This window comes from Xiphophorus hellerii, chromosome 9, assembly GCF_003331165.1.
Source record: "Xiphophorus hellerii strain 12219 chromosome 9, Xiphophorus_hellerii-4.1, whole genome shotgun sequence".
Lineage (NCBI taxonomy): Eukaryota > Metazoa > Chordata > Actinopteri > Cyprinodontiformes > Poeciliidae > Xiphophorus > Xiphophorus hellerii.
Genome location: NC_045680.1, coordinates 19,748,003 through 19,764,857, shown reverse-complemented (window position 1 = coordinate 19,764,857; position 16,855 = coordinate 19,748,003). Strand labels below are relative to the sequence as shown.

At 37.7% G+C, this 16,855-nt stretch overlaps 1 protein-coding gene across 1 annotated transcript in view; it reads right to left on the bottom strand.

The window, feature by feature from the left end:
• Positions 1-16,855, bottom strand: part of ncanb (neurocan b) — a 179,222-nt gene that overhangs the window by 117,711 nt on the left and 44,656 nt on the right. Inside the window, exons 3-4 of the mRNA XM_032572020.1 lie at positions 7,361-7,590; positions 7,082-7,250 (exon numbers count right to left, since the gene is read on the bottom strand). Of these exons, the coding sequence (XP_032427911.1) occupies positions 7,082-7,250; positions 7,361-7,590 (399 nt within the window). The remainder of the gene's footprint in view (positions 1-7,081; positions 7,251-7,360; positions 7,591-16,855) is intronic.

Sequence of the window (16,855 nt, the reverse complement as noted above, 5' to 3'; positions counted from 1 at the left end):
TTACAGGCCCAAGAATACTTAAGGAAATACTGCTCTCCAGTATTACGACAGCCATCTGTGGAATAGTGTGCTCTCTGAGTGCCACAGAGAATGTGGCACTCAGACACTTTTTGGCTGCAGTTCCTGAACCGGATCATCCGCGCTCAGTCCATCCACTTTCCACACATTTTAAAAAGGTACATTTCATTTTGTGGGGTTATTGTTTCTAGTTCTGTGTAGCACTTTGACCTGCTTTTAGTAGGAAGGGTGCTTTATAAATAAAAGTGATTGATTGATGGATGAGACACAAGACACTAGAACAAGCAGGGAGGCTGCGCCAGAAAACAATACAAATTTACGGCCTGCACCCTGCAAATCTAAGCACGTTTTATGAACAGCAACCTCGTGCCATTAAAGCACGAGCACGTTCATCCGCGGAGGTAAACAATGGAGCCCTCTAGCTCTAGTCATCATGTGTTGACATTGTTCCATCTGTGCAGGACAAACCAGCAGAGTTGGGGTTCAGCAACCTGTGTGTAATGTACACGTCTCTGATTTACATCAGGTCGTCCATTGGCTCAATGAAAAAAAGAAACCAAAAAAGAAACATATGTTGCCCTTTGTATACAGTGTGTGACAAGCAGTGGGGATATTTATCTTACTGCTTTAGCTCTACACACAGAGTCCCTGTGCTGAATTTCGCCCGCTCCTAAGTTCATGATGGAATGACAAGCAAGGCAAACAAAGAAACAGAGCAACAATGCTTTCTATAGCCTGGCAATCCTACCAGGGGGTAAAATCCCTGTCACTCAGCGGCTGCTGGATGTGGGTACCAACAGCGCTGTCAGGTCGCATATTAAAGTTAGATGCATAAACGGAAAGCTTTCAGCAGGTATGTGTATTGGATTTTTAAAGGCAGTGACTCTTTAGCATTTTTACGACAAGTATCACATTAGTGTTGCGTTCTGTTGTCTTAAAATGAAACTATCAAAGTTAAAAGTTTCACAGTCAGAATTCTAAATTTCAGGTTGGAAAATCAAAATGGCTGTCTTGCATATAAAACACAGGGAAAAGAAAAATAAAATTTATTCAGACTTTTGGTGATTAGTATCTTGTTAGATCTTTCAGGCACCGTTATGTACAACCATTTGTGTGAATACAAATCAGAGAAATACATATTGGTATTCACCTGGACACACGGAGCACATCCATTTGAAAAACCCACAAATTATAATCTTTGAACTGAAGCAGTTTGTTATGCTTTGATTGTACTCTTACATCAGCATGAATTATCTCATAATAAACAAGGTATGATTTCAAACCAGCTAAAAATGTATGTCATAATTTATGTCACACTGGGAAATGCTCTGGCTTTGTTACATAGCATGAACAACATGCACATCATATGAATGTTGATGTGCACTGATGGTCAGCTGGCTGATACATGACTTCTTTGGTCTTTTTTTGTTATGAGTATCACAAAGAGAAATGTTGTTTTTTGGATATGTTTTCAGTTAAAAAAAAACAACCATAAACACTCAAGGCATGAAAAATGAAGGAGAGCCTCACAATACTTGTAACTGAAGCGTAGCTGTTTTATAATAACTTAGTATAAGATGATTGGCAAACTGTTCTTTAAAAAAAAAGATAGCATAAGGTGATTACCTTTTCTTAAAACTATGACACCGTTAAATTGTAGTAAGAATGATAACAAGCAGTCGAAATACTGTCATCGGAGCTTGTGCCACAGTGTGCAAACCAAGGCTTCAGGGTACGCACAAATGCTGAAAACGGGTGGTGAGAAAATAAAATTGACTAGAAGAAACTAGCTTAGTTGAACTGTGAAAGGTCCACACGTCCATCTACCAATCTCTGCCTGACATTCACACACCCCTGAGGACCATCCAGTGTCATGCAAGCTTGTGTGCTTCTGCCTCCTTTATCCTCTATGACTTTGTCTGGGAAAGTGAGAGATTCCATGTGAGACAGATGCCAAAGAGGCAGTTTAAGTATAAGAATAACAGTACAGGCTTGAGTGTGAAAAAGCTAGCACCAGTGTTTTGAACATAAGATGCAAACAGAATTCTCCTCGGTCTCTGCAGACTATCTGACTATTCGGTCATTCTCCTTCTCTGAGCTATATGGAGCATAAACCCTCTGAAATATCTCCTTTTTTTTCTTGCCCTTATTTTCATCCTCCATCCCTTTGATTTGAGGCTGTGGGACTTTGTCCAAACACAGATGCTAATTTGCTCGTTAATATGTGCGCAGGAGATACAAATAACTTTCCTTTCAGTAAGAGGAAACCCTGTCCTGTTCCACAAGAGGGTTGAATGCCCAGCACCTTATGTCTATTTTTACCCTCAGCATCTTTGCACATTCTCACACGGTCTCTAAGGGGAAGAGCAGAGAGGCACCATATGTGACTGAATGATGCCCTCATTTTAGCATGGTGAGTAGTTGGTACTCTTTGCCCCCCTGGCAGGGTGCAGGATACTAGGCAAACTCTGTCTGTCATTGTTAGACAAAAAAAAACAGTATTAATTTGTGAAAGCAGAAAAAGCACACGCAGAATTTCAATTCAAGATGACTCTGAAACAACAGGAATAAAACTTGCATCCAAAACATAAAGGTTAGGGCATAATTCTATGAAATATGCTCATCTGCTTTCTTGCTAAGAGTTAGGAGGGAAAACTGCTCTTGATTCTTGGTGCAAAATTACAGAATAAAAACTGGAAATTAGACAGGACCTGCTTAATAAATTTTTTTTTAATGTGGAGCTTTAAAACTCATAAATTATCACAGCAATAGCCTACTACTAACTTGGATTTTTTTTATACCTTGGTTAGTTTTATGAGAATGACTAAGACAGTCCAGTTTAAAATCCAAAGAAGAAAATAATGTAATTATCTCTAAAATCATTCTTAGATATTAAACTGACAAGACTTTAATGCAAAATGTCATGAAACAAATCACAATGAGAGCACATACGAGTCTCTATAGTTTCTAATCATTAAAATAATATTCCAACAAGCAGTAAGTTGTTGTGTTGCTTTTTAACTAAGAATTATTATAGATTGTATTTACTGCCCAACATATACTAAATAACTATTTAGGTTTAGATATAAATAAATGTAAACGTGTCACATAAGAATAAATAAAATGTTATACTAAGCGACTATAACATTTCTTCTTTAGATTTACAAAGTTATTGATTTTTTTTAATATAGACTAACTTTCAAGTTGATCAGTGTCTACTATTTATTAAAAAATGAGAAAAAACAGTATAACAAGATATTCAAGTGAGATGTTTGTTTGTAAAGAAGGGCCAAAAATGAAATTTCTACTAATAAAGTTTCATTTTCCCACAGTGACAACAGCAATTTCATCATTTAGAGGAACGGAAACAGAAACAAGATGTGAGCCTATTTTCTTACAACCAACAATTTCCTCTTAACATGTTGCAGTCATTTTCTCCTTTCACTCAACTCTGTTTTTTTATTTTATTTTGTTTTTTAAACAGTTATGGAGAATAGCGGTGAACAGATTCTCCACCAGCCCACCAATAATTGGCCCAACGGGGACATCGCTTTTTTTTAATGTCAGTGCAAAATTATTTTGTAACTTTTTTTTAAACACATCTACAAGGACTACCAATGAATGTGAAATACACAATATCTATGCCTCAAGAGTAATAGCAAACAAAATTCCTTTATAAATTTCAGAGTTGTATTTAAAGCGGCTCAAACTATTATGGAGCATAGCCCAAATATCTTCAGAAAACATTTCAGAGTTACGTAATCTCTGCCTCCTGACTTATGTTAGTTGTATGAAGCCACTTACAAATCTAAAATGGATAAGTCTTGTAAAGCAAATATATGAATAAGTAATCACAATTGCTTTTTAACCATCTTCAGGGCTGACACACCATCTCAGTCAGTGACATGATGTCATATGTTAGCACTATCCATGTAGCTGTTGGGCTGCATCCAAGAAACATGACGGTTTAGCCCAGGAGAACACAGGAAAAGCAAAAATGGCACTAGAAGCAAAGAGGACAGAGGCAATCAGAGAGAGATAGAATGAATATGTAGGAGAAGAAAGTGAAGATTAAAAAATAAAGCACAGTTCTGAGGATGAAATGAGTGGTGTGGAGTATTATGTAATGATACAGCCGAGCAGTATCAATACTTGCAAATTACCAATTTGATACCTGAACAGAATTAGCGAGAAGGGTTGAGCACTGTCACGTCGCAGGACTTGCCAATAAAGACTAAACAGCAGAGGCGGCTGCTCCTCACTGGCTTCATAAACAGTTTCACTCTGAACAAGTGGCATTGATTGGCCAAGAGTTGCAGGACACAGGCTCTCAAAAGCATCATATCAGGGTTAATGAAGATGCTGCTATTTAAGAAGGGAAAACTGGGCTCTAAAAAACCTAGAAAAATGGAAAACAGATAAGACACAATTGCCAGATTTTTCCCTGTTGTAGTTTGCACGTATTCCCTTAAGGGTAATTTATGGACAAGGAGAAAATGATGTTTGTGCTACTTAAAACAGTGGCTATTGTAGCATGCTGTGCCTCTCAAAAATAATAAGGTCACTGCATTTAGAGCTGATGTTGGCTATATTTATACAAGCAAAGTTTGCTCCAAGGTGTGCAGTTGCTCTGGTGATTATAGCAGCTTGCCATTAAACATAAACTTGAGTGAACTGGACATAATGTGGCGACAGCTTTATAACTACAACACCTTAACAAAGTCTTTGAAACTCTCCAAGCTATTACTGAACGCCTGACTTTATATATTAATGAACTTTAATAAAATTCCAGTCTTGACACATAGGCTAAAAGAGCTTAAAGATTTGAATCCCCCTTGCAGCTATAAGAGCAGTCTGCATGCCTTTATATATCTGTGGCCATGGAAGTGATTGGAACAACTGAATTCAATAATTTGGAGGAGGGTTTCTGTACTTTTGGTAATCTAATGTTAGTTGAAGACGTTATACCTCAAACTGGCATTTTAATAAACCCAACCATGGAGCCAACTCTTTGTTTAGTATAGCCATAAATAAAACTAAGGCTCTGTTTACACAGAGCCGATTTTCAGTGAAACCGTCACCTTTTAGTGATGAGAAATCTGATGCTTGTGTTGTCCGGCTGAAAACCACGTGACCGAACACAAACGATACCTCACATTACATTGGACATGCCACCGCTTTATTGTGCGTGTTTCTTTTCAAAATAAAACTGCGATGAACCGTACCGCTTTGCGATATGAGGAGAGCATTTGTTATCAGCAGTGGCTGAAATGGAACTAAGAAAAAAAAAAAAAGAGCAAAACCTCCCCCTTCTGGGAATACTTTGAGATGGCTTTGAGATGGTTAATTATGCTAAAAAATAATTAACCACATGTCCACCGGCCCCCAAATACTCGCCCTGCAGAAATTTTATAGAAATTTTTGCTATTGTTTGCAGCTTGATCAGCAAAGACCTATCAATCTCACACAACTGAAACAGACTTAAAACTGTTGGAAGAGTAAACCTCTGTGGGTAGCTAAATGTAAAAGATCAGAACCAGCTGGAAATCCCAATAAAGGAGAATTTAGAAGAATTTTAGTTTTTCAGGAACAAAGTCAAAACACAAATAACACTATCTGGCCCAACAAGCACAGCACCCCCAAGAAACTAAACCACCAAACGCCTTTATTGTCAAATCAGTCCATGACATAAGACAAAGCAAAACGATTAACAGTCTCTAATGCTGGCACTTTTGCAACCCGGTGTCAGAATGAGCCGTTTTGTGAACACAAACCGTGGAGGTGGGAGATAGTCCACAGATGTGAAGGCGCACCTGCGCAGAATGCACAGACACTGGGTTCGTTCTACGCATGCCTGGGCGGATAACAACAAAGACAATGACAGATAGCATTGTGCTTTGTGTGCTACTTAATGTGTTCAGTTTAGCACAAAATCTGATGAGTATATGTGTGTTACATGATTACTTGGCTTGTAGGGGCGTTTTCTAAATGAGGTGGAAGCTAAGGGTAAAACGTCACCGCGCGTTTCGATAACATGCTAACATCCGTGTAGAGGCCTGGCATGACAACTACAGCCGACTGAAGGAGGCTTGTCTCAACGTGGAACGTTTCTCCAATCATCATCCAAAAATTCTCACGGTTTCCAGACAGTGATCTTGTATAAACACAGCCTGAGTCGATGCAAGTGCAGAAATGTTATTTTGAACAAAGAAGGTATTTTAAAATGACGTAGCGTTTATACAGGAATCCATTGTTATGTGCAGCATAGTCCTCACTGATCCTCTCCGAGTATCTGGGTTGATGAGTAATTATGAATAATCAATTAAACAATTATAAATATCCAAAGAAATTACAGCTGCCGTAAATCAGCACTCTGTCTCTTGTTGAAGGCAGTCTTATCGATCAAGCTGCTGTATGTGAGACATCCAATTAATTTTGAAAGCAAAATCTTATAAACAGCAGTAAATAAAGGCTCAGAGAGCCATTTTAATCCTTGCAAGATGTCAATCAAACTGTTAGGCACAAGGATACAGAATTGATTCTTTTTTTTAATTCATTTTACAAACATTTTGATTTTTGGCTTAAGAATAAGCTCAAGTTTTAGCATATTCTGTAATCTAATGCTCTTAGTGTTTGATATTAGTACAATCTAATCATTTTGATATGTGTACAAACTTATTTTAAGCAAAGTTACTAGACAGAGAAGAAATAAGACTTAAATACATGAAGGAGAACGTGCTTAATTGATTAAACTATAATTGAGTGGAAATGACAGTGAAGCTGTTATGAGCCTTAAGACTTTGATTTTGTACTTTTTCATGACACAGTCTTGTTCTGTACTATAGGTTTTCCAAATCAACAAAGGAGCAACATTTCCTGTCAAATAAAGTGTTACCAAAAACAATTTACAGTTATACAAGTAAAAAAAACAAAAGGAAATAGTCACAATTATATGCAGTTTCACAAATCCTTGAAAAGTCTTGAACCAGCACTACAGTGTGCTTCCAAGCTTCTCGTTTTTTCTTGTCTTTAACTGTTCAAATAGAGATAACACTTTGTTTACCTGTGACCTCCAGTGGAACGGTGTCCTGCTCATCATTGATGCCCACCACAACTTCACAGCGATAAAGTCCAGAGTCGCTGGACCGCAACCCAGTCAGAGCAAGGCTAGCGTTGTAGCGGTCCTTACTGTACCCAGGCAGTGACACACGACCGTGGAAGGCCTTTTTCACCTGAAAAATGTGGAGAAAGAGTGAATAAAAAAGAAGAGATGGAAATAACAGTAGAGCAAGACAGTTAATATCCAGCGAAGTGATTCATATTTTATCGGTCACTGCTATACCTTGACCACACTGTCTTTGGCCACCAGGACCGACTGCTCCTTCTGCAGGCCGTCGGAGCCTCGCTGACCCCAAACCTTGGTCCATTTGATCCTGGGGGGCTCGGGGAAAGAGCTGGCACCAGGGCGAAGGGTGAAGAGGCAAGGGAGCAGCACCGTCTTAGACAGCTCCTCGGTAATGGTCTGATGAGTCACCTTCCGCATATTCACCACAGTGTCAGCACTGGTTAAACCTGAGGAGAGCAGAGGTAAAGGGGAAGAGAGAAGTAGCGAGATTAATCAATCCGCTCTCGTAAATGCGGCCGCTGAACGCTATTCCTCATTACTCTGAAAAGGTTTCGGTTAATTGATTCCCGTGGCCGAAAAGTGCGATTTCCTTCCAGTTTCTTTAGTTCCATTATGATCCTGCTGTTTGTGGAGTAAAAGCAAAATAGTCAGAAACTCATTGAATGTCTTTGATGATTGTCAGTGATCTAGCAGAGCATTATTGTTGTAGCTGACAGAACAAGTCAGTGAATAGGGAAAATGTCAAACATGCTTGATAAACCTTACATCACCCCTTGAATGTGCATCACAAAATCAATACCAAACACCTCTTTGCTATTTAAAGCATTACCTCCAAGAAAAATGTGTTTGTCATAATATAACTATTAACAAGATCTCATATTTGTCTGCTTGTACAACACCTATAATACATTATCAAAATGCTCTAATGCCTTGTTTGACATAAAAGAATTGAATCATTTGCATTGCAGAAGTAAACACCTTAGAAAAGCGCTTCCAACCTCTGATCCATATGTGCTTCTTTATATCCAACACAGTGATTTTTGTTTTCTTCTTTTTCTTGCTCCCTTATCTTTTCCTGTTATCTTTCCTGTTACATCTAAGAACAGTATTAAAAAAAAGGCACTTCCTCTAAATGAAGTCTCTACAAATCCCAGTGGCAGTACATGCATGTTGAATCAGCTGACCAAGTTGTTAGCCACGCTGCTAGAGGCAGATCTGTCACTCAGTAGAGCACTTTGGTATAATCCTCACTCGCAGACTGACACGCTGCTCAGATGATCCCAACGTTACAAATTGATTAAAGTACTGTCTGTTGTCGCTTGGTCAACCTCAGGTAGACAATTTAGTTTTGGTGGATGTATCTCAAAATACTCGTTTCAACAACTGTTGCAGACTAAAGATATAACTGTATGGATTTGGTTTTCTCTGTGTTGATTTGAGTTTTTCTGTGTGTTTATTTGGGGTTTCTGTGTCTTTTGAGTGTCCGTGTTGTCCTGTCATCATCATTTCTCTCAGCTACTGGGTCCACTGCATCTGCCTCACCACCTCACACTAGAAATCATGACAGTAACAGAACTAAAATGCTAACATTACCCTTATTTCATCAAGTTTTGTTGAGATCTAATAAATTACATTTTAGTTGTTGTATATTTCTGATACTCTTTGACCTGAAATTTAGCGGCATTTTCAGTCTGACCATTTATATTGGCTATTTTAAAGATAAGTGCACAGAGTCAAGCATGAAAACAAACATTCAAAATACACCAAGTATAAAAAGAAAGAAAAGTAATAATAGTAACAATAGTAACAACAAGTAACAATCTCAGAGCAGGTTTCAGACTTTGAGGGAATGTAGAGCTTCGACATGGTGATGCTTTAATCGAGTCTCTCTAGAACACTCGCATTGAAAAAAGTAAATTATATTTAAAAAAATTTCCCTAAACGAAATCTGCCATCAGACATGGCGGAAACACTATTCTTCTGTTTGCTTCTGAGAGTGGAATCAGTAATACGATGAAGCAATGGAACGAGACCATGATGCCTCTCTGACCAACTACACACACATCAAACCACGCAGCACATGGAGTTGAACTAAACAAATCTGGATTACAATTTAATCATGTTGTGTCATTCACTGGAACACACTTTATGTTTTTGGGAAGACATCTTTGCAGGTTGCTTAAATTTGCTCCAAACATCCAGCAGCCCTCCGGGCTGAGTTTACACTCCCCGGGCAGACGGCGTCTGAGTGAGCCACAGCTGGCAATTCTTTTTGGCCTAGAGAGACAATGCTGAGAAACCCGACCGCAAAAAGAAACAAGCAAAAATGAAGAAACGAGCTGAGATATTCCATACAGCAGGTCCCGAACAGCTGAATTGAAACAACTAATTTCTGTTTTCATTAGAGCGGAGTTCTGCAGCAATAAAAAATGTTTTTTTGTTTCTTTTTTATTTTAATAAATAGCCTTAGGGTTAGATGTTCATTTAAAAAACATTCCACTGGTCTCTCATGAAATTATATTGTCACATTGCATAAATATCAGAACAAAAACTGGGTCTGTGTCGTAAAGAGCCTTCAGACATGATTTGTTGAGAATTGGTGCTACACACATAAATGGAATCGAAACTGAATGTCAACATTTGTGATGAACAAAATCACACCCTTTCATTGTTCTTTGCAGTCAGCTGGCAAATGGTTAAATCTATACTTATAACACGTTCCACAGAAAAGGGATCCAGCTTTCTATTGTTGTTTTTCACGATCAAAATAATTCAAATTCAATCGTGAATCTGTCAAAAATAAGGCATCCCAGATACTGTATGCCCACTTGCTGTCATGATCTCCCTGGCTTTGAGCCCCTCATCAGACAGTCTCATTGTGACAGCGGCTCTCACCGTGTTTGCCTCGCTCCGTCTTTTTTACATCCCAGCTAACATCTCTGACAGCTGGGTTATTCTCACAGGAGTGGTGTTGGAGCAGAAGCTGCCTGTCACAACTTCTGCCCTTCTTAACAGCAAAGGGGAAACTTTTTTTTTCTTTGTTTTTCTTTTCTTAGTTTTCTATTTTTTTTAGAGACAAAGAGATGCAATCAGACATGGGGGTGGAAGGCATGTGCTGCTCCAATTTTCACTGTTTCTTTAGTTTGGATCTTCATTCCTTTGATTTTTTTGTGGAATAATTTTGTGGATTTATTTGTGGAATAAACTCACTGTGACCTTCCTTGTTTCATTCTTTGACTATTCAAAATCTTTACGTTGCCATGCAAATTCGTCACGTTATGTCAAGGTGCAACAAGAAACAAACTTTGATACATTTTATTTCTATTTCAAACCAATTTAACTCCCAATTCTGAAATCATTAAAAAAAGGACTCAGTTTTCAAATTTATTTTGCAAATTTGAAAAGTGTTGCACACATTTGTTTTCGGCGCCCTTTCCACTGATTCCCATTGATTGAATTCTAGAGCAAACCATTACCTGTTGAACTAATGATAGTAAATAGACTCCTCCTTTGAGTGATTTAATCTCAGTTTAAGCACAGCTGTTCTGGGAAGGCCTCAGGTTAGTCAAAAGTCCAACCATTAAATGTGTACTTCACATATGGATAGAAGGAAGCAACCACTGAAAGAATGGCAAAATAAATTGCGTTCAAGTTGCAAAATGCTAAAATGGAAAACTAACAACGTGAACAAACCTTTTCCATCCTGAAGCATGATGGTGGTAAAATGATCATGTTTGTTCTTTTCTTCAGCAGAGTCAGTTAAATGTTGGAAATGTGTCAAAGTTGTTTGCAAAATGAAATCAGCTGCTAGTAAATACAGCGCAACGCTGAAACCAAAGTCACCACAAACAATCCCAACCACCGATTTTTGTCTGGATATTTAGTTTTGAAGGAAGCCGATGAACATTTATGAAGTCTGTTGATTACAAGTGAAACACAGATGACGATGGACATCCAGGAAGAGAAAGAGCTCACTGATTTATTTCCATTAGTGCTACCGTCCACTACAAACTATTTATTTGTCCTTCTGCAGACTCACTTGACTGAAAGCATGTTAAAGCGTTACTCCCCACAGGACCAGCCTGTCCTGTCTGTAATTAAATGTCAGATTGTTTGAACAGTAAACTTGCAGCAATCACAGACACACTGCTGTTTTGTCATGTTGCCCCCCCGAGTCCTGCTTATTCTCTTCTCTCTATTCATTTCCTACAATTCAGGCTACATGCCAGTTTTAAAACCCATTATTTCAACTCATCTTTTTTTCTCTCTCTATTTTCTCTTTATCTTTGTATGACAGATTTACTTTTTAATTTGTCCTTGTTGAAAAGATACATTTACATTAGGAATCACATGATGGGAACAAGGTAAAGAAGAGAAGGCATGGATGCATTCATGGTTTTGTTTGATATTTTTTCACAAGTTACCCATCTTCCTGACGATCCTTAAATCAAATTTATCGTCTGTAGTGAACATATGAAAACTGAAATATTTCTTATCTCCTGCAAACTACTGAGTTAAATTAACTTATGTTCTTTGGAGCAGCTTTAGACCTTCTAAATAATACCAGAGATTATAAGGCAGCGTTCGCAAAAAGATGTTGGAAAGCCACACACTATCGATGTAAATAAATATTGTCTAACGAAAATCTTAAACTCGTTGAACATGCTTCTCCTCTAACTTTGCAAATATATATTGCCATTTTTTTTTAAATCTTGAAAACTGTAGGGCTGTATATATGCTGTTGTTGTACATGTCCAACAACTGGATGACCAAAGTCTGCAGTGATTGCCTGTCTTAGAGCAATGAGTTTAGATGACGAACGGGAGCTGAATCATTTAAGATTTAAATGTGTTTTTATGATGTAGCTTTCCTCAACAGATTCCATGGGCTGCATGACTTTACACCACGGATTATATGTATTACAGGGGAAAAGAAATCTATCCAAACCCACCGACCTCTAAGTAAAAAAAGTGATTGCCTGCTAAGCCAAGTAACTGAGTGTGCCACCTTTGGCAGCAGCATCTTTCACCAAGTGTTTTACAGACCTGGCAAATAAAGTGTCAGGTCTCGAAAACATTTTTGTTTGTCTGTGGAAAACAAAACCAGCCCCTCTCTTCTTTGAGGAATTGCTTTAATTCAGTGTATAACCATTTTTAAGCATTGTGTTTTAAGGTCAGGTCAGGTCATTGTGTTTTAAGGCTCAAACATATTTAAGCCCAGACTCTGAAATCTTTAAGTTATTCCGAGGCAAAGTTGCTGGTATGCTTCAGATCCTGGTCCTTCTGTATAACCCAAGAGAGCTCAAGCTTAAGGATATTCACCATTTAGTACCATTTAGTTGTGGTAAGGAGCACAAAAGCCCCAGATCATCCCACTTCTACCACCGTGGCATACAGTGGGTATAGGGTTCTTTCTCTGAATTGCTGTTTTCATTGACACCACATGTAACTGAACACACATCTTCCAAAGTGTACGACTTTAGTCTGATTAGTTCACAGAATGTTTTCCAAAAAGTCTTGGGCTCGTCACGTTATTTTCTTGCAATTGTGAAAGGGACACTTTTGTTCCCTTTAGTTATTTTCTCTCCTGTGAAAGGCATTTACCCCGGTCTCTTTCTTGTTGTGCCATAATGAACCCTGACCTTAAGGAAGGGGGAGTGAGGCCGGCAGCTCAGATGTTGTTCTTGTTGTTTTTGTGAGCTACTGAATAAGATGATTCGCCACTCTTCCATCTTTTATGTTTTTGTGAATAATTGCTCTCACTCTGGCTTGCTAGAGTCCAAAAGTCATAAAAATAAAACTCCATCACCTTTTTGGATGTTAGTGACTTTGTTTCTCATCTGTTCTTGAATTCCTTTCATCAGGACATGGTGCGTTTGGAGCCCTGTTAGCCTGCTTCATGTTATGCTACTTTCATTTCAGTAATTTATTGTTTACATAGGCCTGGAAGCAATATCAGTAATATAACTTGAGTACATGTATTTACTCATCAGCTTATATTTGTCTGACATTAAAATTTGGTTGATTTTCCGAAACATTTAGATGTGACACTGGAACCAAAACAGAAGAAATTTCACTTTGTGACAAAACTTTGACAAATTAGACATTAAATTTTAGCAACATATTGTATATATTTTCACATGACAACATTAGATCATGTGAATGTACAATAGTCATGAATTATCCCTTGCTGTTTGGCCAATGTGCCTTTGAACACACACACACACATACACAGACACACACAAAAAGGCACATGAATAATTGTCATTGCTCATTCGTGCAGCCGTTATGCCTTTTCAGTTGTTCACTGTAAGAGGTTGAGTGCTTCTTCCCTGATAGCTTAACATCAGCCCTCCCATCACATTTTCCTCTCCCCACAGGCGCATAAACACACATAAATATCCACTCCTTTGCTTCTCCTAGTGGCATCGCTTAGACAAGCGCTACTTGTCTAACTCCCACCCCAGCTGGTCTATATTACTTTGGCTGGCAATATGAAACAGGATTTGTGCTCTGAAATGGCCTCTGATTCAGCATTCAAGAGGAGCTCAGCCCATCAACTGAGATGACCTGTGGAAAAAAAAAAGAGTGAGAGGGTTTTTGAAAGCACAATAAGAGGAGGAAATGAAAGAATTGGGAAGGAAAACATACAATGACTAGCCTGATCACACAAGCAACCTTTCATCTGATAATGGTTTTGGTATTTGCACTTTGAAAACGAGTTCTGAAAGAGATGAAATAGAAATATAACTCTAGTATAAGAAAATGATTTAATCCCAATAGGAGTTGTAGAAAACAGAACTAGAGCACGCTTCCGATATCCAAAGAGTAGCTTCAGATGTCGGTAATTTTGTCTCTTTTGGCGAAACCAAAATGTCCTCTCAGGTTACTGCGGAGGTAAGCACTTTATTATCCTCTGTTTATTTGGACTGGTTAAAACCTCTTTCACAAAGATGAAACCTAAGGTAAAACTTGAAGCATTCTTCATCCTACCCAATCAGGCTAGATTCCCTTTAATGCACTTCACTTCTGAAAATTGAATGTATGAACATTTTTCTTTTTCAATGTAGGCAAATATAAAACAATACGGACCGAAACATCACCGTTGTCTAAAATCCGCTTTTACATGGAAACATTGTCAGAGGCGCAACTCTCACATGGCTGCCTTTTGTTTGGTTATCTGTCTGGGTGTCATATTTGTCTTTATGCTTTATTTTGAGTGAGCAAAGCCCCGCTAGCTCTGAAAGTAAAGATAACAGAACATAATTTCACTCTACAAATATTCTGAAAAAGATGTATTTTTTTAAAATAAAACAAGCACCTACTCAGTGTAGTAAATATCTACTGAAAACAACATTTTCATCTGTAAATATATTCCTAATCAGGCAAGTAACATTAAATCTATACAAGGCAGGAATAACAACCCAAATATATACCACACATAAAAATCAACACAGATTAGTTGATTTGTGTTGATTTACTGTCAGCAAAAGTGAGCTAACTTTTGATTTTTCATGTAAAGTATTGCAAAATGACAGAGTAAATAAGTGTTCAACATATTCACTGAAATTTAAAAATACAGTTAATAGAGAAGTCTTTGTTGGTTCTGATACCTTCGAGATATTTCCCTGTATGGAGAAACTAATTGCAAGCATAATTTTCCCACAAAACCAGTTTTTGTAGAGAAATCCATCTTCATATTTTAACAGATTCTCATGAAGAATGACTCAGCAAATTGTACAATGCACATCTCTGGTGTTATTTATCATTCAAGAAAATTTCAAGAGACTGACCAGATTATTGGTCAGTATTGCCTCATGGTGTGATCCAGAGTTTCAAAACAAAACAAAAATATTTTTCTTGATTTTCTTTATCCAACTTCTTTTCCTCATGTATTAAATTATATTAGTCAGGATACAACTTAATTATTCAGTGCACATAACTTTATACATTTACTAATTTTTGTAGATTTTTCATATGCATAAGTCACTTGGGCTGTTACTGAAATATAGAGTGATTATCATGTAAATATCCCCATTAGAAAATATGTACAACAACAAAATGAAAAAAAAAACAAGACTGATAAGAGGTCTTTTAATAACCTTGTCTTTTGAGAGGACAGATATTCCTCCTGCAGCTTGCAGATAGAGAAACCTGATCACCAAGGTGATTGTCAACATTGCCTCATCTTCCTTCCCTTTCTACGTAGATGTATGCAAATGACCAAAAACAGCTGCAAAGGCTTTGGGTGTCTGATGCCAAGTTGCACACAGACACAGGGTGGGCGGCAATGGCATTTTCATTTTAATAGGAACACAATTGCAGACGCCGCTCCGCAGCCTCCCTCTCTGCATTCTTCTTTTTCTCTTCGGTTGTTTTTAAAAATTCTTGCAGAAACATTTTTTTAAGATAAAGACAGTTTGTGCAGAGCTGATCATTTAAACTGAAGAGCAACCGAAACTGATCGAGGGCATCCACCGCAGCTGCAGCCAGTCCGTTCCTTTCGGCTGTATATCAGCTTATTACGTGTGTGTGAGTGTGTGTGTGTGTGTTCGTGTAGAAGGATTTGCAGGTCATGAGTCATGACACAATAGTGTCTGACAGGAGCTTGTTGTCATTAGTTGATCAAAGTATTAGGAAATGACAGTTGAAACAACAAAACAACCGGACTGTGGCTGACGGTTTGCTTAGAAGTGGTGGAAGTTGTTTGCGCTGCTCAAATTAATTCAGATGTAATTAAATGATATTTACATATTTGTCTTTAAAGATGCTGCATCTTAGATTACTTTTTAGAAGAGTTAATAAAGCTGACAGATGGGATGATATCAAGTACTGAAGTGGTTACTAAAGATTAATTTTGAAAAATTCAAAGAAAAAAAAATCTAAATTCAGAGGAAACATGTCTAAATTCTTATGGAAAAAGTCAGAATTAAAATTTTTTCTTAGATTTCTGTGCAAAAAAAAAATCTGAATTCTGAGTATGAATTCTCAAAAAACAAGAAAATCAAAGGAAATAAAGAAAACAGGTGTAAAAAATGATGTGTATTATAAAAGAATTAAGACACAATGTAGCACGTGATCAGTCTCAGTAACACTTTATCAGTAAGCATCAATTTTCCAGATTTTCCACAGTTTAATCAGATTTAGCTGTGGATCATCATCTGCATGCCAAAAAGCCACATTTGATAAGTCCTCACTGACTACCTAAGATAACAGTATTTAATATTATTGGTGACATATTTTTGCACTATTACACAGTGAAAATTAACATTTAGATCACGTACACATAACTGGTCTGTGGTCTGTCTGCAGACAGGGAGGCAGAACGATTTTAGTTGTTCTAAATAAGCCTTAATTAACACTCCCTAAAAGAAAAACAGGAACAGCGAAGGTAGTGAGGCATGTATAGACGCCAATGGAATCTTAAATTTTACACTTTTATATAAACAATAGGTTCAGTTAGGAGAGACTTTATTAATCTGGAGGAACTATGAGGTAGTCTGTTGCTCACATACAGACACAACCACCAAAAAAAGATGAAAAACATTATTTAATAAACTTAATAAAAACGCACAATAAAAACATAAAAACTATGACAAAAAGAAACATTAATTTCCTTGTTTCCCACCCATCCTCCTCCCACCAGGAGCATTACAGAGTCTAATGGCCCGTGGCACAAAGGAGTTCCTAAGCCTCTCAGTTAAACAGCCCA